Source organism: Urocampus carinirostris, chromosome 8 (genome assembly GCF_059441175.1).
Source record: "Urocampus carinirostris isolate Australia breed hairy pipefish chromosome 8, RoL_Ucar_1.0, whole genome shotgun sequence".
Taxonomy (NCBI): domain Eukaryota; kingdom Metazoa; phylum Chordata; class Actinopteri; order Syngnathiformes; family Syngnathidae; genus Urocampus; species Urocampus carinirostris.
This window is the reverse complement of record NC_142356.1, coordinates 32410241-32436318: the sequence shown is the minus strand read 5'-3', so window position 1 is coordinate 32436318 and position 26078 is coordinate 32410241. Positions and strand designations below refer to the sequence as shown.

At 37.3% G+C, this 26078-nt stretch overlaps 1 protein-coding gene across 1 annotated transcript in view; it reads right to left on the bottom strand.

The window, feature by feature from the left end:
- The window catches only part of nt5c2b (5'-nucleotidase, cytosolic IIb), a 36984-nt gene extending 11178 nt beyond the window's left edge, over positions 1-25806 (bottom strand). The window contains exons 1-8 of the mRNA XM_088342408.1: positions 25582-25806; positions 16278-16395; positions 9317-9390; positions 3170-3287; positions 2953-3048; positions 2721-2812; positions 2584-2641; positions 2017-2110 (exon numbers count right to left, since the gene is read on the bottom strand). Of these exons, the coding sequence (XP_088198534.1) occupies positions 2017-2110; positions 2584-2641; positions 2721-2812; positions 2953-3048; positions 3170-3287; positions 9317-9390; positions 16278-16378 (633 nt within the window). The 5' untranslated portion in view covers positions 16379-16395; positions 25582-25806. The remainder of the gene's footprint in view (positions 1-2016; positions 2111-2583; positions 2642-2720; positions 2813-2952; positions 3049-3169; positions 3288-9316; positions 9391-16277; positions 16396-25581) is intronic.
- Positions 25807-26078: the final 272 nt, after the last annotated feature.

Genomic DNA, 26078 nt, shown 5'->3' with positions numbered 1-26078 from the left:
ATATTAGTTAAGTTTAGTGAACAGTTGAACATTGCTGTTGTATTGTATAATATTATAGTATATCAATTACAGTATTTTCCGCACTATAAGGCGCACCTAAAAGTCTTAATTTTTTTCAAAAGCTGACCATGCGCCTTATAACATAGTTCACCTTATATATGGCTCAATATTAAGTCGCAAGGTCTCACAACTTACGCAACAGCCGCCGACTCGATTTTCCCCTGAACGTAGAGTAGTCTGCGGTGTATGCTGGGATTTATATACCGGCGTTTCACTGGCTAACCAATGTGTCAATCATCATTTGAATGGATCGCTATTGGCTGAAGTTATTCGGAGCCTCGGATAGGCTAGAGGGCCAAAACAAACCCTGCAATTGGCCGAAAAAGATGTGTCAATCATCAGTTAAATCGATCGCTATTGGCTGAAGTTATTCGGAGCCTCGGATAGGCTAGAGGGCCAAAACAAACCCTGCAATTGGCCGAAAAAGATGTGTCAATCATCAGTTAAATCGATCGCTATTGGCTGAAGTTATTCGGAGCCTCGGATAGGCTAGAGGGCCAAAACAAACCCTGCAATTGGCCGAAAAAGATGTGTCAATCATCAGTTAAATCGATCGCTATTGGCTGAAGTTATTCGGAGCCTCGGATAGGCTAGAGGGCCAAAACAAACCCTGCAATTGGCCGAAAAAGATGTGTCAATCATCAGTTAAATCGATGGCTATTGGCTGAAGTTATTCGGAGCCTCGGATAGGCTAGAGGGCCAAAACAAACCCTGCAATTGGCCGAAAAAGATGACTCTGAATAGCAAGCTTGCTAAAGTACGCCATAAAGAAACATGTTTCATTAGTCTGTATTTGTAAATATTTTACTCTCCTAGTTTTTACTTCACTCACGGTTGTAAGAAGACCATGGTTGCGTATCATTATTGAACGTGAGAACTTAGGTGAGCTATGCGGATTTATATTTTCCTGGTATCTTGTTTTAGAACGATCTTGATGTTGCTGTGATGAGTTGAGTGAATTAAACTCAATTCCAAGTGTTTATTTGTCATATGCACAGTAAAGTTGCGAGCGAAAAAAAAAAAATAGAAACTAAGGAATGGTTGTCATTTCTTGAATCCCAATACTTTAACCTTGCGAATGATATTTGAAACGATGCATTTGAGTGACATCGTACGGACACCGCATCCGCACGTGTCTACGACGTATTTGCTTTTTTGCAAGCTTTGGGAATGTTAAGGGGGTAATAAGTTTGACTGAATCATCTGACTGTTTTGTCGACGTTCCCATTGTAGCGCCTTATAATCCGGTGCGTCTTATCTATGGAAGATATAGGACCAAAAACTATTTTTTGGGGGTGGGCCCTATAACCCGGTGCGTCCTATAGTGCGGAAAGTACGGTATATTACAGACAGCTGGGATGGGCTCCAGCACCCTTGCGACCCCACTCATGATAAGCGGTACAGATCATGGATGGATGGATTATAAAATATTGCTAGCCATGCACATTAGCTGAACAATGCAAATAAATTACCAGCTTTGTCAAACACTGCTAGTTGCAGACTAATATTGTGTTACAATAACATAAATTGCATCTGCATGTTGAGTCACCATTATTTCTTCTATCCTACAAAAGAATATTGTGCTTAATAATGTGATCATGCTGAGCTGCCACAAATAATGGTGAGACCAAGTCCAACTAAATATGTACAGTATATCTACAGCAAAGCTACTGGTGGTAAGTTTGGAATCCTACATCACCAAAACAATAGCCGGACTCAATTCATTTAGTGATGCATTAGTTGAATTATGAAATACAATATTCTAATACTGACAAAATACATGAAATAATTTAGATAGGGATTCAAGGGAATTTATTTACAAGTTTCAGTCATTTTTGTAGATGGGAGACCATTTTTTGTATAAAGGGTATAAATATGTTGTGTCTGTATCAATGACAAATAATGATTTGGAAATCAGAATGAAAAAAATGTATGGCTCTATTTTTGCCAGTGTACCTTGAAGTGTACCCAGTCAACAGCATCGCGAACATCTTGGAACATGCTCTTGTAGGACATGAAAAGGTCGCCGTTTTTAAAGCCAGTCTCACAGCTGAAACAAAAGGAACAGATGCACACGTGAATAAAGATGTTATACAAGCAAAGTCCTTTAAAGCATTTCGATTCTTTTTCTTGTTTATTTCCCTCTGTTTGTTATGTTCTTTTTTAAATGGGATAGCCTTCCCTTGATGGAGGGGTCCCCAGCCAAACAGGAAAGCATTCTTCCCCTAAAAGACCAACAACCAGGTTTCAGAGGACAAAGACCATGCAACATTCGCAAGAAATGTACACGACATTGGACACTTTGTTGATATTGGCATCCAATGTTAAGCTCACATATGTTCCCTTGCCCTAAAGTTAGTTTACATTTAGGGGAAGCAAAAGCATGCATTGGCTGCTTGACCTGAGTAAGCAGCCTTTAAAACTAGGTTTTTTGTTTGTTTTGTTACAGGGTGGGTCCAGTTACTGCAGTGCCTAACAATGTGCAGCATGACATGACATTAATTGTCGGAATTCGTTTCTTACCTTGTGTATCTATCACAGTTGGAGAAGAAATCCACTAAGCACGCAAACAGGTAGGTCTCTACAAGAAAAACAACAATAACAAAAAAACAATGGATAACAAAACATTATCCAACCAACATTTTCAGTAAACACCTTACCCGGCAGGTTGAATAGTGTGTTGAGAATATAAAAGCGCTCCGTATCATCCCTTTGGATGAACTTGTTAGGGTAGCGCTCGCGGATCTCGGGACTGGGGAAAGAGGAAACCCGAAGGGGTGAGCTCGTGAGGGTCGTGATGCGAGCACACATTCCGTATGAGGACACAAACCTGACAGTGTTACTAACAATCTTCCTCAGAGACGAGGAGAGATGAATGTTCGGAAGCCTCACCCTCTGAGGAAGTTGAATCCGTGGACGCAGACCAGTATATTACCGTAGGCGTCGACCTTCAACAGGTTTCCGTACATGGTATCGAACACGAGGCCTCTACAAGTAAAAAAGAACAAATTTACAGTACACAAAATAACTAATCATAATTGATGACATCAATTTAGACTAGCACTAGGAGAATTGAGGTTATACGGATTGGTAAGAAAGTTGGGCCCACCTGGTAGGAAAGGATGGATCGTAGACAAAGCTGAACAATTCTTGTGGGTAACCAATGGAAACCAGCCGCTCCACTGTAAGCTCAAATCCAAGCGATTCATACTCTGGTGATTTATACACTAGAAAGAAAACAAGCAAATCTTGGTGACACAATAAATGAACATGGTTCCACGCTCACATTGACCTCTCGTCTCTTTTTAGCAACACGAGTCAGGATGTTCTGCCCTTGAATCAACTGGGACATTCGATCAGGTGTAAAAACAAAAACTGGAAAATTCTCAGAGGGTTCTCAGATGAGCTCTGCACCTCCTCGTTGCCGCCAACAGCAACAAAGTTAACCCTGGGCCAAACTACAACTGAGACAAGGCTCAGAAAAAGCCGGCGGTGGATTAAAATGCTATCTGACACGGGGACAAGGATATGTCACATGTTATAAATACAAAATGGAGAATGAGCTTGTGTTGATGGGTCCCGACGGGGTCGTTGGGAAGGAATATACAGAACAAAATACTGAAGACTAAATGCTATTTTCTTGTGCCTTTCCATTGTACTCTGCACAGGTTTCACAATAGGGACAGTGTTGGTTTGTCCATACGACAAATTCAACAAAGCTTTCTAAAAGGCAGCTTATTGAAAAAGTTTAAGAAATAATTCTAACTACATTTTTGTTATTATATTGTAATTGAAACTTAATGATACGTTTAATCTGCTTGTTTCTGTTCTTAATATTGGGCACCTGCAGAAGAGATTGCATAGGATGACAGGTCATTATTCTGACTATTATTCATTTTTGTTGTTCGTTATTTTGACTATTATGCACGATGTACATCATTGTAACTATCGGCCAATAATTATGCTCTTCTTTGATTTCCACACACCTCACGGTGGATCTGCTTTTCATGACCTGGGAATCTAAAAAAAAAAGGATCAAGGGAGGGCCTTTGGAAGGGATTAGGAATTTGACATTGTGAAGATTTTTGTACAGTCCTCTCCTGTTCTCCTTGCAAGTTTAGAATTGAGCAATGTCCTATTTCTTTATTTTAAGCGTCTACTAAAATATATCCTTCCAATAATTTTCTGCATCCTCAGCAGGGTCATGGGGGTGCTGGAGCCCAGCCCAGCCATCTTATGGCAGTGAGCAGGAAACACCCTGAACTGGTTGCCAGCCAGTTGCAGGGCAAACAAAGAGAGACAACACACTCACTCATTCACACCTAATGTCGATTTGGACATGCAAATTAACCTGGGACTGTAGGCATGTTTTTGGAATGTGGGAAGCAACCGGAGTGCCTGGAGGGAACCTAGTCAGGCAAACATGCAAACCCTGGGGAGGCTGGTAGCTGAAATTGAACCCTTGACCTCCGCACCATTGTGCTAACCACCTAGCAACAATAGCATCTACTTAACTTATTAATATTGTAATCATAAAATGACCGTTTCACATGGAGCCGACTTTGGCCCACGCACTGACGGATGGTGTGATCGGCCCCTTATGTACCTTGACAAAGAAGTAGCGTAAATTTATCTTGCATTTTAAAATACTGTTTCAGTTATAGTCTAATTTCAGTTGTGTCAGTATTTATCACGTTCAGTCAACTTAATCCAATTTTTGTTTAGTTAATTTTTAGTCGACACTGGGACTTTATTTTAGAACACTTTTATAGATTTGATTAAAAAAAATCTCAACATTTTTGTCAAATTTTGGTAAAAATTGATTACACTTTTAAAATTTAAAATGTGTACTGATGAAAATATTTTCGTTTAGTTTTTGTGAACCAAATGAACACGACTTTGGATTGTGGCATTTTTGTCAAATATTGTCTGGGTTTTTTTGTTATCAGTCACCCTATACCGATTTTGTCTCGCATCTGTTATGAATTAAGCAATGCAAAAGTAAAATTTCACATGGACAACAACATGGCCTGATATTACAACTAATTTACCAACTAATATGGTCAGGTGTACTGAGTGCTAAAACAGGGATGTTAAACAACTCAAAATTATTATGTTTTATTTGTATTTTATTTCAAATGCGGTATGTCAAAGTTGCTGTCTGCTAGAATAGGTCAAACAATCTGCAACAAGGGTTCGACCAATTTATGTGCTGTGCAACCAAAACCGTTACACCAGTGCAAAGGTTAGTATAGGGCCCTGATACAACTGCTTGAAGCATTAACTTTATTGTATTTGTGTAAAATTTTCTTTTTGATAACTGGTAACACCCTGTCAACTTATTTTAGACTCGTTTGTTCAGTATGTCAACATACACACCCAAACAAAAAAGACTGTAAGCAGTGTGCTTACTAGACAGCATCCCTTAAATAGGTTGATGGGCTCCTTACCAGTTAAAATACACTCGTGCTGCTAATTATATGACACACCCTGGTTTTAAATGTCCAAGTATTGATTAAAACCGGCCCTATTGTTTTGAAGGCTCACCTACCCACACAAAAAAAGAAGGTAAGCAGTGTGCCTACTAGACAGCATCCTTTAAATAGATTGATTGGCTCCTTTCCAGTTTAGAGACACTTGTGCTGCTAATTATAGGACACACCCTGGTTGTAAATGCCCAGGTTTTGATTGAAACTGGCCCTGTTGTTTTTCAGGTTTACTAATCCCGAGTCTGTATTAGGACCACCCTTTGCAACTCAATCCCCCATCTGTCTCTCAGGCCCAGCTGTGGTCCTTTAGTAAACAAGAGAGTCCCGGCTCTCTGCCCAGAGCAGTAGCGCACACTGATTATATTGCCTGTGAACCCATTCCTCTTCCTCCACTCTTCACCTCCTCCCTACAGCCACACTCTCTTGTCATAGTCTTCCTGAACCTTTGAGGCACTACAAAGAAACCTATTTCAGGAGTTATTTGCCCTCCGTCACCCCTGCGACCACCATTTTTACGTTGTCTCCTTCACTGCTGCTTTGTTTTTCTTACACGTTGTCCTTGACATGGACAAACCTCAACTTAACAAGTCATTCATATCTTAATGTAGACTGTAAAAGGCATCGTTAGGGCTGTCATTTAGAAGTTGGCCTAGGTCTAAACCAATTATAGGATCGGATGACTATGCTTGCTCAAACGTATTTCCTTGACACAACTAGATGATTGTTTGGGCGGTTTGTTTGGACTAATGATATTTATTTGTATGTACTTCCCTGTATTAATGTTTAAGGTAACTTTAGATCCACTTATTAGTCAAACAGGCTTGTTGAGTTATTTTTTAATCAGTTATTGAAACAATAACTAAACTGCGTGATTCATATTATTCTTTGTTTCCTTCTCTTGAAACACTTAAGGCCTGCATTGCAATAGAGAAAAACAAAATATAATTTCAGGCCATATTTTTTGTAGTATTACTCCAGTTATATTTGTGCAATATTTTCATAGTATTACTGTATTTTTATTTTGTAGTATTTTGTAGTATTTCTACAGTATCTTTGTAGTATTACTGTAATTGTACTTTTGTAGTATTTCTGTCGAGGTGTTTATGCAGCAAAATTTTTGTATCAGGCAATTACTGGTATTAGTGTTATTTTCGTAGTAATTCTGTAGAAGTACTTTGAAGTATTTCCATACTATTTTACTGTTACTGTAGTTGATTTTTTTGTCGTATTTCTGTTGCAATTTTTCTGTATGTTTGTATCATAGTAATACTGTAGTAGTATTTTGTAAGTATTCCTATCGTATTTTTTGTTTTTTTCTTATTCAAATGAACACAAAATAATATAGTAGGTCCTTGTTTTGAAGCAACCACCACATTCCATTTGAACAACCCCACCTTACCGCATTTACAGAACAATTGTGACAAGATGAGCTGTTGAGTTGTAAGTTTTAAATAACACAGCCTTTTGCCTGTCTGCTGGTCATACTGGATGGGAAAAAAAAATCCTGGGACTTCTGATAAAGTTCATAAGGGAACAGATAGCAAGATCCAATCTAACATGTAACTTTCAGACTTACTTCATTTTATTTTTACAGTATGTAGAGTATTGACAAAAATAAAAACAAGGTATATTGTAATCAGTAGTAATAGTATGTCCGTAGGTAGATAACACTGAATGTATTTTTGTGAAAAGTGTTAAGGAATGGGACCAAGATAAGCTTGAGCTTTTTCCCGATAGCCCTCTTTTATCTTTTTGTTTTAAATGAACAGAGGGGAAAAATGAAATGCCAATCAATCAATACAAAGCCACAAAAACAACTAAGTACAGTAATAGCCTATGCTTGCTACATCGGTTTGAACACGATCTACATGTGAGCACACAAAATCTTCCAGTTGAAAACACTGTCTAATTTAGATTTTACTTGTGAGTTCTTGTTTTCTCAAAAGATCAAGAGTTACCAGAAAGCTCCATATGCTAAGAGAAGAAGAAAAAATGAGCCCTACAATGTTACATACATTGCTAAATTCTATTTCAACAATTTAGAATGTTCTGAAGACAAAGTGTGTAATATGCAACAGGTTAAACAATACAGCCAAGGGCATTTTCTTGCAGTTGTTGACAGAAACATTGTGAACATTTTTTTTGTGAATATAGACACAAAAAAAACAACAGCCAGGAACCTCATCGGCAACTTCAACAAGGCAGGGCAGGTATTTCAATGTACGCAAAAGATTTTGAAAGAAGAAATACACAGGTTATACCTCGAGATGCATACAACACATCAGCAAAAATAATTCTAATGCCCACTGGATTTTGCAGAGAGACTGGCCCTAAAACCTTGGGAACAGTTTTATGGACTGACAATACCAAGGTTAACCTCCATAAAAGTGTTGAAAAAAATTGGTGATGTCACTTGTTAAGGGAGGCGCAGAATTGTTTGTTAAAAGCTTAAGAAAATGCTTTGTCTGACAATTAATTTTAATCGAAATATAAATTAATGTAAATAAACTTCATCCTTCAACCCACCAAAACAAAGGCTAAATGAAGGGACAAAAAAAGTAAAACATTTTTGACTTGTCAAACAGCCGAATTTAAGCCAATCCAACTCACAAAATGACTTGTTCAGGAGAAACGCACACGATTCTATTTACGTTTCTAGCAACATTTCAAAGATAACGTTGTTGGAGTAGTAAAGCCAAAGATGGTAGACATTAGAAAAATAATCACAATCTTTGTTTTAGAAAATAAAATAGTCATAAGATTATTTTCCATAATACTTTAGCCATTGAGAAGGAATTTTCCATAAGTTACAAGATCAACACAATGTTTGGTCAGGTGTTCCTTCCTATCACTCTGGAGGGTCAAAATGCAACTCTGGAGGGTCAAAGTGCAACTAACTGTGAGATAAAGCTCACTTACTTTTACATAAAGCTCCCCCTAAGAGACATCTACGAAATATATACGAGGTAGTTTGAAAAATAAATGGAATGCTCACCGAAAATGTTTTGTTGTGACACATCTGTAGGTTCTCTTCAAGTTATCAGTACTGTAGATATGAAAAAGTTGTTCCAAAAAATCTTCATTAAATTTATTTATGGTGCTTTTCATTACTAGATTTACAGGGGACTTAGAAGTCGCCGTCGTCTCCCCCCCCAACAAAGAGGTGGATTATACTTTGAACCAGTCACAGGTCACATAACATTCTTCGCCGACAATATCATAGATAGTACAGTGCCCACCCAGGGTCAGAAACAGACAGCTCCTGCATAGATACATGATAGCTACGCTTCTCACAAACGTTGACACTCGATTGTGAGCGCCCAAAAAAGGACAATGACAACAGCTGAGCGACTTGCACTCTGGGAGGTAGCAAATCCGGGGTCGGGTAGGGGAGTTTGGTTTTGAGGGGGTTGGTGCTGTGATTGATTCCTACTCTCGAAGTAGACATCAACCAAGAACTTCATAAACACATATGCCTCAGTTAACAAAGTAATTTGGTTATTTTTGGAAGCAAGACTAAAAATACAGGCCTGAGTTACAGAACAACATGGTGGGATGATTTTGGACTACTAGTTTGTAGTGTAAAAACGCAATCGAACCAGTAAACCAGGGAGCTATTTGGAAGAATCCTTTGAGGGTTGATGGGAGCAGAGGAATCTTGAATTGTTACTGTCATAATCAACCATATTGAATTTGGTTTGAGATTTCCACGCCATTTACTTGACAGATTGTCTTGTTCCCAGAGGTATTGGGTGAACTGCACATACCTGCCAAGGTGTAATCCATATCAAAGCCGAAGCACTTAATCTTCTCCATTGCCAAGCTTCTGTTTACAAACACCCTAGAGGAAACACAACAAAGTGTATGTGTTACTGACAATCTGAAACAAAAAACGTTGAGTGTCAAGTTTGAATTGGTGAGAGATGTTTACAGGAGAAGAGAATTTCCTCAAGCCAGGCCTTGGTGAATGGATTGTCTGGCTACAAAATGCTAAAAATGGCAAATTCCCTAAAATGTGAGTCGAAGATCAAGAACATAATGATGTGTAATAAAGTGAGCTTACCAAAGTGGTTATTCACTCACCTTAAATTCCAATTGACATATTTCCAAGAAAGTGCAATGGACAAGGTGCAGTGTTTAAGGACAATTGCTTCAAAAGACTAACAATTTAAATTGATAATTGATACGATTTAATCAGGTTTTCTTCAGTTCCACAGGGTATGAGGCAACGACCTTCTTGAACAGGCATGTCAAAAATATGGCCCAAGGGCTAGATCTAGCCCGTTGGATGAAATATCTGGGCCGCCATAAATTTCTGAGTATTTCTAAACAGAACCGAATCCCTAGGTCATTTCTATCAAAAGGTATGCTTTTTTTCCCACCACTAGAAGGTAGTGTTGAGGTTGAAAAGCGTGGTGAGTTGGTTCAGGTGAAAAATGAAATCACTCATCTGTTAAATCAAACCAGTTAAAAATTTAATGTCAAACATTAAAAACGATTTTCCCAATTTCTGGTGAGTCAAATGTGTGTGTTGCATCCGTGATCATAATATGTAGGGTAGGTTACTAATGTAGGCTGAAATATAAAGCATAATACTGAAAACCAAAGCTTAAAATTTGGACTTAACATTCTTTTACCAATCCGGCCCAATCATATTAAGATTCAATTCAAAATTCATTGCAACACTGTTTGTGGCAGTTTCTATTTTTGACAATATTAAGTAATGTGTCTTCTGTCTGGTGATTTATGACAGTGCGCTACTATTTGGAGTGGTGGTTTACCACTAATACTTTATGACAATCAGCCAGGAAACAGCTTTACCGTCCTCGCTTGTAGATCAGTGAGAGGGGCATTGCAACATTGTTTACATCAGCTGCCTGACATTGCTCACTTAACTCATCACCATATTTGAGACCAAAATCAAAGTACGGACTAAGTCATCATCATATTTTCTGACCTTTGACGTTTACTCATATACATCGTATGCATTTTAAAACACATCTCTAGTCTTTGCAACAAAATTGACACTAATTTTCCAATGAGCAATACATTGATTACTTAAGAGAATATTTATGTTTTGTTCATTAAAAGTAAGTTGTGATGAAGGGTGTAGGTACATTGATTACATTTTGCTCATTTCAATACTTAATTCTGAACAGGAAACAAGTCACCAAACACCGAGAGATGAATTGAGCATGCCCGAAAAGAAACATTGAGAAACCAATAGAACATGCAGTTATACCCAAAAGGATAATTCAACTTTGCTGGTTTTTCTTGAGGGGAACAAATATAAAGTCTTGATATAGTAAATACCTTGAAGCAGTTCCTCGGTGTAATAGCTGCCAAATTGTTGTTTGTTCAGAGGACAAATAGCGATACATTCTATGTCAAATTGATCCGCACTTTGACACTCTGATCTACTTCAGCTGGCCACCAAAGGCCCCACAAACAACTAAACCCCCACTCCACCCTCGACCCACCCCAACCCCACTCTCATTGCTTTCTTACCATTCAGATATTTTCTGACTTGTTGCAAAAATTATTGTGGCTGTTCTACGTCATTCTCTGTTGTTGTGTGCAGTCGGGCAGGGTTGTTGTTCTGCAGCATGACATTTATGGGCCTTTAAAGATATCTAGAACAGTCACAAGTTGGGTAAAACCAAACAAGTGACATGCAAATAATAAATAATTTAACAGCTGAAAGGGTCACAGACGATATGCTTGCCCCAAATGACATGCTACAATTGTTGCAAAGCTAAGTTTGCAATCCAAAACAACCCTACCACTATTATCAATAATCATTATTGTGTTAAAATCCGAATAGTTAATAATTAAATCACTTTATATTGATGACATCTGACTGTATGTACAACTTCTATTATATTGTGACTAGGTAAGCTGTAAAAAGTTACAAATACTATCAAAATAATTGAAATAACTGAAAAACGCTAAATTTACTATAATAATATTATTTTAAAAATATCCCCAAAATATATTTCAATTTAGAAAAATATTAATATTTGATAAAAAAAAGTATTTCTTTTTATCATTATTTTATGATTATTTACTGTTATACAGGAATCAGAATGGAGATTTTCATTTTCAGCTGAAATAGCCAGCGTCCAGGAATAAACCAGGGCGGAGCCCCCCCCACCGCCGCCAAAAAAAAAAAAAAAACCTGGGTTTTAGGCAATTTACTTGTCCAAAACCATGCTTATATTTATCATTTAAGTAACATTTTTAGAAGATTAGAATAATTTGCCCACATAACTGATTTTTTTGTAAATACTGCAAGATAAGTTCAAATGCAGTTCAGTCCCTGCAGCTTGTGCGACAATGCGGCCAATTTTTCTAACGGCCGCCAGGGTGCGCCAGAGCAATAAAGGAAAGAGTGAGACAGTCGGATTTTGAATTTGTTTGATACGCAAGAGAAAAAGTGAAAAAATCGGAATGCCTTTGGGGTTCAAAAACAGCGGAAATCCGCGGATCCGCGGAAAATTCTGATCCCTGTGTTATAGCACAAAACAATTAATTAATTGGTTGTATTAACAATCATTCAAAATTGATATAGTATTTACAATGTTGACTATAAGCTTCAGCTTTATTCCGCCGGCCCATTTTTTTCCATCTGTTTCTCGACTGTTTATCAAAGTTGTTGATTTTGAATTCATTGTAACGGTGCATTTGATGAACAGTAGAAATTGATAAAACTGTCAATCAATCAATGATTCAAGTGTGTGTCTCCCAACTGGTGGGTAGTGACCCAAAATTTGATCGTGAAAATGCGGCTAGGAAAAAAATTAAAAACTGAGAGTCAGTTACACTCCTTAACAGTATATGGAGATAGAGCCCTGCAAATGTGAGTTGACACCCGCCTTTTTTTAACATTCCTCTTTTAAACTGCAAGTTCCTTTCATTAAATACATTTGAGAAGTAGAAATCTTTCTTGATTTGGGTCATGGCTTGTAATTAGGGTTGGGTAGTGGGCCCTGAAGTCAAAACAATTGATAACTACTGTTTTAGGTAATATTTACCAAGGATGCAGTGGACGATACACATTCTAAAAAACAAAAAAATTCTACAACACCATCTATGACACAACCGACCATTTTCTTCCTGAGTTGCAACAAATACAAAAGGACAACGCATTGTCAAATAGATACAATGTGCCTTTCTTTTGTTTATGTATTGTCATGAACAAAACTCCCCAAAGCAGCTATTCAATTCTTTATTATTAATGATGGTAAATATTTGTGAGAATGTTACATAAAGACCGGCGTGTCTCTCTGTTTTGAGTCAACAAAGTTGTGTTGATGTCCCCCAAAGTGAAACAACTTTGTGTCACATATGACCCTTTGTAGTTGTGCCTGTCTACAGGAATAACATAAAAACATTCACACAGTTTGACTGGCTTCATTTGCTCTTTGATAGAACTTTGACTATTTTGACTATTGGACTCTCTCTATCTTTGTTTTAAATAAAAACCTTTTGCTCGCTTTCGTGATAACCTGTAGAAGACCGTGTTATGAGGGTGAAGTGATGGTGGCGTGTCACAAAACGCTGATATACCAAATTAAATAAATATTCTTCAACAAGGCAGTGTTTTCATATTTTTGGGCTATTTTGTGTGTGTGTGTGTGTGTGTGTGTGTGTGTGTGTGTGTGTGTGTGTGTGTGTGTGTGTGTGTGTGTGTGTGTGTTTCAGGATGTTGAGTGGGGAGAAAACGACATATTTTTGCCATTATATATCTCATGTTTTTTTACAGCAATTTGAGTTGCATTTTGGTGTCTGAAAAGTGAAATATAAATAGAGTTTGATTGGATCCATGAAGCCAATGCTTACAGTGGGTTACAAAACTATTTAGCCCCCTTGAACGTTGTGACCTTTTGCCACATTTCAGATTTCAAACATAAAGATATAAAACGGTAATTTTTTGTGAAGAATCAACAATAAGTGGGAAACAATCATGAAGTGGAACACTCTTTACTGGATATTTTTAACTTTTTTAACAAATAAAAAACGAAAAAGTGGGTGTGCAAAATTATTCAGCCCCATTGAGTTAATGCTTTGTAGCGCCACATTTTGCTACGATTACAGCTGCAAGTCGCTTGGAATATGTTTTTATCAGTTTTGTACATGGAGAAACTTATATTTTTGCCCATTCCTCCATGCAAAACAGCTCGAGCTCAGTGAGGTTGGATGGAAAGCATTTGTGAACAGCAGTTTTCAGTTCTTTCCACAGATTCTCAATTGGATTGAGGTCTGGACATTTGACTTGGCCATGATATGTTTTTTTTTTGTTTTTTGTTTTTTGTGAACCATTCCATTGTAGCCTTTGCTTTATGTTTTGGAACATTGTCTTGTTGGAAAACGGGTCTCCGTCCCATCCTCAGGTCTTTTGCTGACTCCATCAGGTTTTCTTCTAGAATGGTCCTGTATTTGGCTCCATCCATCTTCCCATCTATTTCAACCATCTTCCCTGTCCCTGCTGAAGAAAACCAGTCCCAAACCATGATGCTGCCACCACCATGTTCGACTTTGGGGATGGTGTGTTGAGGGTGATGAGCTGTGCAGCTTTTACGCCAACATAACGTCTTGCATTGTTGCCAAAAAATTTTTGTCTCATCTGACCAGAGCACCTTCTTCCACATATTTGGTGTGTCTCCCTGGTGGCTTGTGGCAAACTTAAAATTACACTTAATATGGATATCTTTAAGAAATGGCTTCCTTCTTGCCACTCTTCCATAAAGGCCAGATTTGCTCTGTATATGACTGATTGTTGTCCTATGGACAGATTCTCCCACCTCAGCTGTAGACCTCTGCAGTTCATCCAGAGTGATCATGGGCCTCTTGGCTGGATCTCTGATCAGTTTTCTTCTTGTATGAGCTAAAAATTTAGGGGGACGACCCGATCTTGGTTGATTTGCAGTGGTCTGATACTCCTTCTATTTCAATATTATTGCTTGCACAGTGCTCCTTGGGGTGTTTAAAGCTTGGGAAATCTTTTTGTATCCAAATCCAGTTTTAAACTTCTCCACAACAGTATCTTGGACCTGCCTGGTGTGTTCCTCGTTCTTCATGATGCTCTCTGCGCTTTAAACAGACCTCTGAGACTATCACAGTGCAGGTGCATTCATACAGAGACTTGATTACACACAGGTGGATTCCATTTATCATCGTTAGTCATTTAAATCAACATTGAATCGTTCAGAGATCCTCACTGAACTTCGGGACAGAGTTTTCTGCACTGAAAGTATAGGGGCTGAATCATTTTGCACACCCACTTTTTTGTTTTCTTATTTGTTAAAAAGGTTTAAAATATCCAATAAAGCGTGCTCCACTTCATGATTGTGTGTGTCCCACTTATTGTTGATTCTACACAAGAAAATAGTTTTTTATCTTCATGTTTGAAGTCTGAAACGTGGCAAAAATTCACAGTGAGCCAAATAATTTCGCAAGCCACTGTATGATAAGAACAAAACAAACACACCTAAGGAACATATGTTATAGCATGACACTTGCAAAACCTGCTCAACAATCTATTGTAACCTCATTGCACCTTTTACTGACTAATTCAAACCTGTCGATTAAAACAATGCCTCGCTGAATTGACTAATCCTGCGCAGTAACTGAAGTGATGTTACTTTCAGTAAAATAAAAACAAACATACACAAATGAGAAAGTGACACACTGTTTTAACGAGTTTAACTTTCTACAGAAATATGTGACATACTGGTCCAAATGATTTGAATAAAACAAAACTGTAAAATAGCTGTAAACCCATCATTGCTACAAACGCTGTCATAGTCATTGGTTCTTAAGCAGGTCGTTGTACAACATCACCTAAGCATATTTTTTCGCGACAAATTGATTTATAAAAGACACAAATATATGTTTTCAATTAGTGTTCACTTTACATTAATAAAGGATTTTTCGGAAAACAAATGCTTATTATTAAGGCTGGGCAATGTGGCCGATAAATTGATTTTGATTGATTTGAATGAAAATGAGATTTAATCTAACCTATAAAAAAAAATTATTTGAAAAACATTTAATTGATAAAAAAAATATTTTTAAAAACTGTTCAGACAATTTAATGTGTTGCAAAAAAAATGCTTAGATTGGTTTAAGATCAGGGGGGTGGGGTAATTGTAACCTGTGCGGTACTTTGAGACATTTTGTGATTAAGGGCTTTACAAATAAATGTGACTTGAATTGACAACATTAATTGAAGAGAAATACGTTTTAACATTAATTCAAGATAAATAGTTTTAGCATAAAGTATATATTTATAGCTTGTGCCAAACTTACTTGAATTCCTCAGTTAAGTAGTTGCTATCTATGTATTTTAAGAAGTCTTTAAGAAGTCAAATTTATTATTTTGCCACTTCTGTCAAATAACATTTGGCGGCAGCAGAATTTATGAAACATAAGTCTAATATTGCGCACTAGCAATGACTGATTTATTTTTTTGCAATAGAGCATATTTTTTAATGTTGAATTTATCTGATTAAATTGCTTTATTCTTTAGTCCTACTTATAATGTACGTCACATTTGAAAGATAAAGAAAATGTATTTTGCAAAAAATATGATGCCAAGCAAATTTGCTGGATGAGGTTCCAGACTTAGTTTTGGCTTTGACAGGTGCTTGTTAAAATAAGGATTACAAGAGAACATCTTTGAATAATAACTTGTGTCAACAGTTAAAAAAAATCCATGATTCATACCTGTGATAGGGTTCTCGTCTGTATTTTTTCATTGTCATTCGGTCCATGTTGGCAGGCAGGTCTGCATAATTCTGCAGTCTGTCGCTCCATGAAGTTGTCATCTTTAGCCTGTTGGTGTCTGAGGAGACAGTAAACCAAAGAAAAAGAAAAATGTGTCTTTATAAAGTTCACATCGAGTACTACGTTGTTCTATACTGGAGCGGTACTACTTCACATAAAATTATTGAATTGCATCGGGTAGACACAAACCAGTGTGTTTATCAAGGGTTTTAAAATAACCTGACTTAATTACCAATAAAAAACATATCACCGTAAAAAATATAATAAACAACATACAAATAAAATGATCAAACTTTAAAAGTGACTCAAACTGACACATAATGAATGTTAGCCTATTTGTCTTAAAGTGGAAGTAAACCAAAGGATTTCCTTATACTAATATGTTGTATGTCCGGCAACCAGTCTAGACTGCCCCTTACCGACTACCCATAGTCAGTTGGTATGGGTTCTGGCACCCCTGCAACCTTTGGGAGGATGTTGGCATGGGTTCTGGCACCCCTGCAACCCTTGGGAGGATACGCAGTCGGTAAATTAATGAATGAATGAACCAAACAGACAGACAGACAAATGAACAAATGATTTGTATGGGCTAATCGTAGTCAAAAGATGGCATTTTGGTCAATACTTTATTTTTAGAGATAGACTTAAGATGCACCCTGCATCTGGCTGGCAAACAGTTCAGGGTGTCCCCTACCCACTGCCCAAAGATAGCTGGGATGGGGTCCAGCACCCCTGAGACTCTACTGAGGACAAAGGGTGCAGATGGATGGAGGGACTTTAGATGCAAAATCCACCTGTTTTTAATCCTCTGGAGACGGAAACTTTGAAAATGCTGTCCAGTAAAGGTGGAATCACAAATACTCAGGAATCAGCTGATGACCAATTACGTTCCACTGCTTATTCCTTGCCCGCATGTTGGTTTAAGATCAGGTAATTGTGTCATTGTAATCCTGTGCAGTCCTTTGAGACATTTTTGTGATTAAGGGCTATATAAATAAATTTGACTTGACTTGAATTAAAGAAGAGCAATCATGATCGCTCGCAGAAGCCTGATCAATATCAATGTCATAATTTCTCAACAGCAATTTTAAAAATGATATTTTTGGGCGACGGTAAAACCAAGTTAGTACTGCTTATTACCTTATATTCTATAAATGCAAAATACCATAGAACATAATATTTTTGTAAATCCTTCGTGTTAAATTTTCACTCACTAGTGCAGGGCTCTCCAACCTTTTTAATACTAGAGCTACTTTTTGTAACAAACTAGTGCAAAGGGCACCCAGTTTTATGTGTATTTCTAAATAACAACTCATCATGCTATTGCTATAATGTTACCGTGTTATTGGTTGGTTGGATCCCTTTACCACTAGGATCGTATGGACACCATTTCCTGTGGTGTGTCTTAAACAAGAATGGACCCCTGCACTAGTGCCATGCATTGCAGAAAATAAAAACTGCACACTCCCTACTCCCTCAAACGAATATGGTATTTTCAAACCCAGTCCTTAAATGTACAAGATAGAGGATTGCAGGTTATGTATAGTGAACATCTCTGTTCTTAATCAAGGAGAGGCTTGAGTCATTAATACTAAAAAAAGTCAATTTAAAAGATATGTTTGCCAAATTGTTAAAGACAGAAGCATTTTACTCTATATAAACTCAGCTATGTCCTTTGGATTTGAAATTCAGTTCCATGAAAAGTGACAGTCTGTGTTGTTATTGAATTATTCGACCACTACATGCCACTGTATTGTGTAGTACAAAACGACTTCTAAATAAAACGAAGAAGAATAAGGCTACAGATATGCAAACTGCAGCATTATCATTTTTTCCCAACCTTTTGTGTGCTTTTTTTGGTATGTGTAGCCGTAACTTTTGACGGCATTCTCTAGATGAGGCTCATGTTATATAAAATAAATGCAAATTTCTCGACTTCCAGGCATTTAATGATTGTTTTTTTTTAAATAAAGGAGTATTTTTACCACTATTAAGCGCCAAAAAAAACACAATACCCCTTGAAGGCAAAAGAACTAAATATCTACGTTGTCGCAAGCTTCTTGCGTGTGATTCAAACTTTGGGAGAGCTGAACAACGAAATTGATTTTCCACTTATTTCAACAAGAAGACTTTGGTCAGGTCAAGTCAAGTTTTTTTTGTATAGTCCTTAATCATAAGAAGTCTCATTGTGATTGATGCAGGTATAGACCACAGACTATAATAACATCATCCCCTGATCTAAAACCTGTCACGGACCCGGACCAAGGAGGCAGGAAGGGTGAACTCATTTGCGTAACAATCAGTTACTTTTATTTAGAAAATAAAAGTTGTCCAACACGCAGGGACAAAAACAAAACAAAAACAGACTTACAGGCAATCACAAATTCAGACTGGGTAATACTCACAAACAGGCTTAAAGTTACTAACTCAGACAAACGGGCATCCTTGAATCAAGCAGAACAGAACAGAGCAAAACAGAACAGACTAATGCAATGATACAGCAACCGGCAGTCCCCAAAACCCGCACTTAAGAAGCACACACGCAATTTAGACAATCTGTTACAGCCGGTGCCAAGGTGCGGGGCCAGCTGGTTGTCATGGCGACCATGCTGGACATGACAAAACCGACATGAGGGCGATGAAAATCTCAAGACCTCAGAATTCAAAATCCATTGGTGACTTCTCTCCTAAGCTTGAGTGTCTAAAAATTAAACTTAACAGACAAGGACAAAAAACATCAGGACGACAATATCATAGTTTTTCGATTTTTAATATTTATATTTGTGTGTTGAAGAAATGTTGACTCAACAAAAAAAGGAACACACAAGCTGTAATGCTCTCGTTTTGAGGACTATTAGATGACATGAATTCAACAACAATTACTATTTTGAGGCCTTATTTGGTCCAACATTGTATAGGCTTAACCCAATCTAAGACGTTAATATTCGGACTAAATCATATCCAAAACAAACCTGATTTTGCCCATTTTGGAGCTAAATTTGAACCAACATTCGATGGTCTAACGCAGGGGTCGGCAACCTGTGACACGCGTGCCAGCAGTGGCACGGGAGGGCTTTACTAGTGGCACGCGATCGCATGGCAAAATAATAATCTTTTTATTTTATTTTATTTTTTTTCAAAAAAATGCGCATTTTTACATGAAATTTAGACATTTACAGTTACGCACCGTGTTCTTTAGAGGCTTTAGGGTACCGCCCCCCCTGTGCTCCGTGTGTGAGCGTGTGTCTGCGCGGCGCCGAGGAGAGAAGGAGTGCTCCGTGTATTAACCCAGCCAACGAAACACAGGCGCGCAATAAATGAATGAATCACGTCAGCTCCTCCAGCAAAAAAAATCTCATTCTTTTCAGCCATCGTGGACACATGACTGGGGCTTTGTGCACAAAAATCACCGTGCTGTTGGTGCATTATGCCTCGAGAGCGTTGTACCTCGCACATCAAGTGTTAAACATCATTACAAGACGAAACCTGAACATGAATTCAGGGATGAGTGTGACAGGGCAGAGACATTAAAACGCGCGGTTTCCAGGTACGGCAAGCAAACACGGACCCTGAAAACCTTTGTCACTGTTAAAAACACCACCACTGAAGCAAGCTATCACATTGCTCATTGCATGGCAAAGCACGAAAAAATATTTAATGATGGCGAATACATTAACGAAGCGTGTGTGCGATTCAAGTTTTGATATTGGGAAATGTGGAGCACATTGTAAAGCGCTTTGGGAAGTCATTGACTTGAAAAGCGCTATATAAATGCAGATCATTTCATTTCATTTCATATTTTCTGCAATAGGATTTCATTGATTAATAGTATTGTAGCTGTCCATATCACGTTTTTTGATTGTATTTCATTGTTGATGAAGAATGGTTGATTCTGGTTGATTTTGTAGTATAAAAAAAATGAAGTCATGGATGTCTACAGGCCTTTACACATGTTGCTCACATTCATTTTTTAGTTTTTTGAAGAAGAAGAATAGTGGAAGATAAATTGGTCACCTATACGATTTCAATGTCTATTCATATATATTTAGGACTGGTGAAAAATTACAGCTACGTTGGATATAAAAAAAAATGTTGTGCGAGTCATTAATCTTGGTGTGGCACTCTGATTCACAAGGACATTTGAAAGTGGCACTCCACACCAAAAAGGTTGCTGACCCCTGGTCTAAGGACTAAATAATGTTGAAATGGGACGCCATCAGATTTTGTTGATTATGGAACACATTAATATGGCAACTGTTTTTATGGACAAAATTTGCTTTAAAATTTAATGGGTATAATTTTAGATACCTATTTTTGGGGAATATTTCATGCTAATTGCTTCAAGGAAAAAAATCGAATGACAAAAATACAGCAGATCAAAACACAAACAAATCCAGAAAAATATTTTTATCAGTGTGACGGATTCCAGATATTCACTCTTAGGAACACAATGGTAGCTGACACATTGATAGATAACCACTTTATTACTTTTTGGCACCTCTTTGAGAAATGTAGGTAACTTGCACAGTTTGGTAAGGCAATTTAGAGTATATTGTATAGTTTATTCGTTTTTACGTCAGTGTTGCAAGATATCCTGCTCAAGTATTTTAACACGGGCAGTTAACCTTTGAGTTTGCTTATCATAACCTATCAAGACAGTGCGCAACTCTAGGGAAAAGGTCAGATGTCATAACAGTTTCCGCTGTCAATACGTTGCGTTTACAAGCCACTCGGACGCCATCCGACTGAAAAGTAATCTCTGTCATGAAAAGTATGATGAACTGGGGTTGCATATTGTGTAAAGAAAATTCTTAGATGTCAATAATTACTGGACTGAAATGCCGTCACATGTTTTGCATTCTTGAAGATGATATATGAGCATATATTATGCGTCAACATGGTTTGGAGTTTTAACATTTTACATGTTGCCACTATGCATTTACATGCCAACCGGAATTTGATATTCCACTTATTCTGAAATAAACATGTACTGGATGATTGTTTTGATGCAAAAGTGTAGTGCATCCTGTGTGAGGATGGTGTCACCTTAAAAGAAAGCACACCGTTCGACGGACTAATTACTTGAATATGTTGTTAATTTTGTTCGCGTGAATATAATACAGCAGTTGACGAAATCAACAAAGGACGCTTGAGAAGTGGTTAGCACTAAAAACAAAAACGGAATGGGCTGCAGTGTTCTCAAGCTGGAAATGTCGGGGGTGGCACTGCCAAAAAAATCAGGTGACAAAAGTATAGGGCAAATGATTACCTGATTCCCTTTTAAACCTAAAAACAGATAAGACGCTACCAGCCCATTTGAAGATCTCCCCAATATTGTATACTGTACCTAGATCAGGTATCAGTGCTGATACAAGGCTTTTCTAAGGTGTCAGCATTTGCGATTGTAGCTGACACAAGGATTGGTTGAACTGAAGTTGCCATTTATTTTTTAACGTATTGCTAAAAAAATATTGATGTTATTTTTCCAGAGAGAAGGGAATTTTATGTTCTAATGGTACTGGCAGTGGTGTGCCGTCAGAGCCTTCTCTAATGCCCTAAAAAAACACCTGAAACATGGGATGTTAATTATAATTTGTCCATTATTTCTAACTACATAATTCCAAATTGTCCGCATCCTTTCATTGCTTTTCCCCTGGTTGTGCTGCTTCCAGAAGTGTGTTTTCATATTTAACCATTTAACCAATCATATTGCAGCCATTACTTGTTGCCAGGGTCAGAAATCCTCCCGCAGGCCTTCACAAAGTTCTGCAGGCATTGAAACAATTAATATGTGACGATAAATCTGTTGGTTTAGCCAATCAGATTTAGACTTGGTGGCACCAGGACCTTCTAGCAGGCCTTGTGAAGCGTATGCTGTTTCACAAACTATGATTGGCTAGGGCGCAGTAACGAAGTATCACAATGAAAAGGTAATAACAAATTTCCTTTGATCCACTGCTTTTGTCGAACAGACATTTTTTGTTCTAAATCGAATCAAAGGATATGCCAAAGTACGACAGGACAGGCTCAACTTTTAGCATTAGCTTTGATAGCGATAGAAAATAACTTTTTGATGGCACTGAAACGCAAAGATAATCTGTACGACAGAATAATTAAAATCTTCTAGAGGAAAGACAGCAGGGTTAATTTTGTGCAAAAATGAAAATGATTTTTGGGTAGTAAAATTTGGCTATATTTCTAATTAATATTGCAATTTTGTGAGGTTATTGTTTATGTTTTTTTATATGTGTCACAGCTTTAATTGAAGTAAATCCTTCATAGCCATAACATAGCCATTGGGGGTTGGATTGATTCAACATTACTGAAAGTTTAAGTGTTAAATGCACAGCCCACCAGTGGGTACTGATATGTCGTATCAATATGAACTACTGCGCAAGATTTGCATATTGGTATTCGTATCTACTTTTTGTACATCTTCCATTTTAACTTTACCCAAACACATTCTACATTGACTATAATCAAAACGGAACTGCATACACTGCATTTTGGACATAAACCTAAAGGCAACCAGAAATGATGTTCTACAATCCTGACAGAAATGAACACTGCCAGAGTAGCAAGGGAAAGACTTTTAGAGGCATTGTCAACTCTAATTGCAAGAACATTTCTAAGCCTTTGAGCTTTGGCTTGTTGATAGTAATTAGTAAGTTGTTTGTGCAGGAATGCAGAGCAGAGGGTAGACTGCAGAGGACAATCGCTTTGTCAGCTTTCTTGCGCTTGTGTCAGCGCCTTGCAGATGAAACTCAGGACACTTCTCATGGAAAAAAATCAAATCAGTCTGTATCATTTGTCATGTTTGCAGCGCTTGTTTCTGAAAAACTCCAAAATCAACTGCAGTCATTTTTAGTTAAAAGACACCCATGTTTGTTTACACCGGGACCAGGAGTTTAGATTTAGGAAGACACACGTTGCAGACATCAGGCCGGCAAAAAACGCAAATTGGCTTTTTTCCACTTATATGTTACATACCTGTCAACTTATGTTTTACCAATTTTTTTATCGTTTTTTGACCATTTCAAATTTTGTACCCCATATAAGAGTTTTAGTACGGGAAACAAATTAAATAAGCAACACTAAATTTACTGCAAGTGGAGAAATAACTAAGAAAGATCCTGAAAGAGTTGTCTTGTGTTGTTTACTTTGTAAATCAACCTGTTTGCACAAATATTATCTTTGTTTTTATTCCACATAGTCTGTTTTGCTGTGAGTAAATAGGTGCAGCATTGTGTTTGAAAGGATTGTTATCGCTATTGCTTAATAAGAGGAATTGTAATCATTATTAATGTAGTCATAAGCATATTCTTGTAGTGTTTTTGTAGTATGATTTTTGTAGTATATCCGTAGTAGTATTTAAAAGTATTTCTTTAGTATTTTTGTAGTATGTCTGCAGTAGTATTTTGTAGTAGATTTTTTTTGTATTAATGTACCGGTAGTATTTTTATAGTATTACTGGAGTTGTATTTTGAAGTATTTTTGTAGTCCTGTTAGTATTTCTGCAGTGATATTTTAGTAGTATTTGTGTAGTATTTTTGCAGTAGTATTTTTATTTATTTCTGTACTGGAATTTTTGTAATTCTGTTGTATTCTTGTAGTATTTCTTTAGTGGAATTTTTGTAGAATCCTTGTGGTAGTATTTTAGTAGAATTGTTGTTGTAAATAGCTAAGATGCTAGAATATTTTCTCATGCTGTTTCTTAGAAATAAGCTTGTTTACACAAATGATCTTTGTCAACATAGTCTTGCTATGAGTAAATAGGTGCAGCATTGCGTTTGAAAGGATTATTATCGCTTAATAAGAGGAATTGTAATCATAAGTAATGTAGACGTAAGAGTATTCTTGAAGTGTTTTTGTAGTATGATTTTGTAGTATTTCCGTAGTAGTATTTGTGTAGTATTCTGATAGTGTTTCTGCCGTAATATTTTGTAGTTGTATTTTTTGTATTGATGTTGTATTTTTATAGTAATTATTGGAGTTGTATTTTGAAGTACTGTTGTAGTCCTGTTAGTATTTCTGCAGTGGTATTTTTTGAGTATTTGTGTAGTATTTTTGCAGTATTTCCGTACTGGGATTTTTTTAATTCTGTAGTATTCTTGTAGTTTTGCTTCAGTAGAATTTTTGAAGAATCCTTGTGGTCGTAATTTTGTAGATTTTTTTTTGGTAAATAACCAAGAAAGATGCTAAAAGAATTTATTTTGTTGTTTACTTGGAAAAAAACTTATTTACACAAATGATCTTTGTCAACATAGTCTTGCTATGAGTAAATAAGTGCCGTATTGTGTTTGTAAGGTATATTATCGCTTAATAAGAGGGATTGTAATCATTAGTAATGTAGACGAAAGAGTATTCTTGTAGTGTTTTTGTAGTATGATTTTTGTAGTATTTCCGTAGTAGTATTTGTGTAGTATTCTGATAGTGTTTCTGCAGTAATATTTTGTAGTCATATTTTTTGTATTAATGTTGTATTTTTATAGTTATTACTGTAGTTGTATTTTGAAGTACCTATTGTACCTGTAGTCCTGTTAGTATTTCTGCAGTGGTATTTTTTGAGTATTTGAGTAGTATTTTTGCAGTATTTCCGTACTGGGATTTTTCTAATTCTGTAGTAATGTATTCTTGTAGTATTTCTTCAGTAGAATTTTTGAAGAATCCTTGTGGTCGTATTTTTCTAGATTTTTTTTGTAAATAACGAAGAAAGATGCTGAATGAATTTCTTGTGTTGTTTACTTGGAAATAAATTTGTTTACACAAATGATCTTTGTCAACATAGTCTTGCTACGAGTAAATAATAAGTGCCGTATTGTGTTTGTAAGGTATATTATCGCTTAATAAGGGGAATTGCACTCATTGAATGGACGAGCAATTGACTGATGTTGACAGGTATGCAGACCACAACCCTGTACTAACGCAAACTGGCTTTATTCCACTAATACAATCGAGTGCAACTAATGAGCGTTACTACAGTGTTGTGCACACCAGAAAACAGCTCGCTGTTATGACATAAAAGACCATTAATGGACTGCACTCCCCGTCGGCGCTGAATGAACGGGGCTAGCAGGAAAACATTATCCGTTGAACTAGCTAACAGTCTCTCCATGATCGGATATTGATGGAGAAGATAGGCACGCATGTATGAGGCGAGACATTAGTTGAATGCGACAATAACAACAACAAATAAACGAGGTTCGTGCGGGTTTTTGTCGAAGTTAACTGGTACTGTACTTACCAATGATATTTCCCGTGTGAAAGAACTGCACCGCCACTAGGTCTGAGCATGCGCCTCGAGCAACGTCAAAGTGGGAGAAAAGGTTGAGTGTATCTGCGGAGAAAAGATGCGGAGGAAGCCCGACTGTATGCACCAAGCGCTAGATGGTCTCTACTGAAGTCAGTGTTATGTTTCAGTCTCTTTCTCTCCTGCCCGCTGGAGGAGGAAGGCATATTGAGCGAGAGGGAGGGGCCTCCTTATGTCTTTCAAGAGGAGGCGTGGTCACGTATCCTCTCGCCAAAGGCATGAGATTGCATCGGCTCTGCAAAAATACTGGAGTGCAGTGGTCTTCAACGTGGTGCCCGTGGGAACCAGGGTGCCCCTAAGGACAGTGGTCCGGTTGTGAAAATAGCTCACGAGTGCTGGGTCATTGTGATTTTCAAGCAAAATTATATTTTTTAGGATCTGAATATTGAATCCCCTGAGCCAGCTCAACCTATGTCGACGAGGGAAGACGA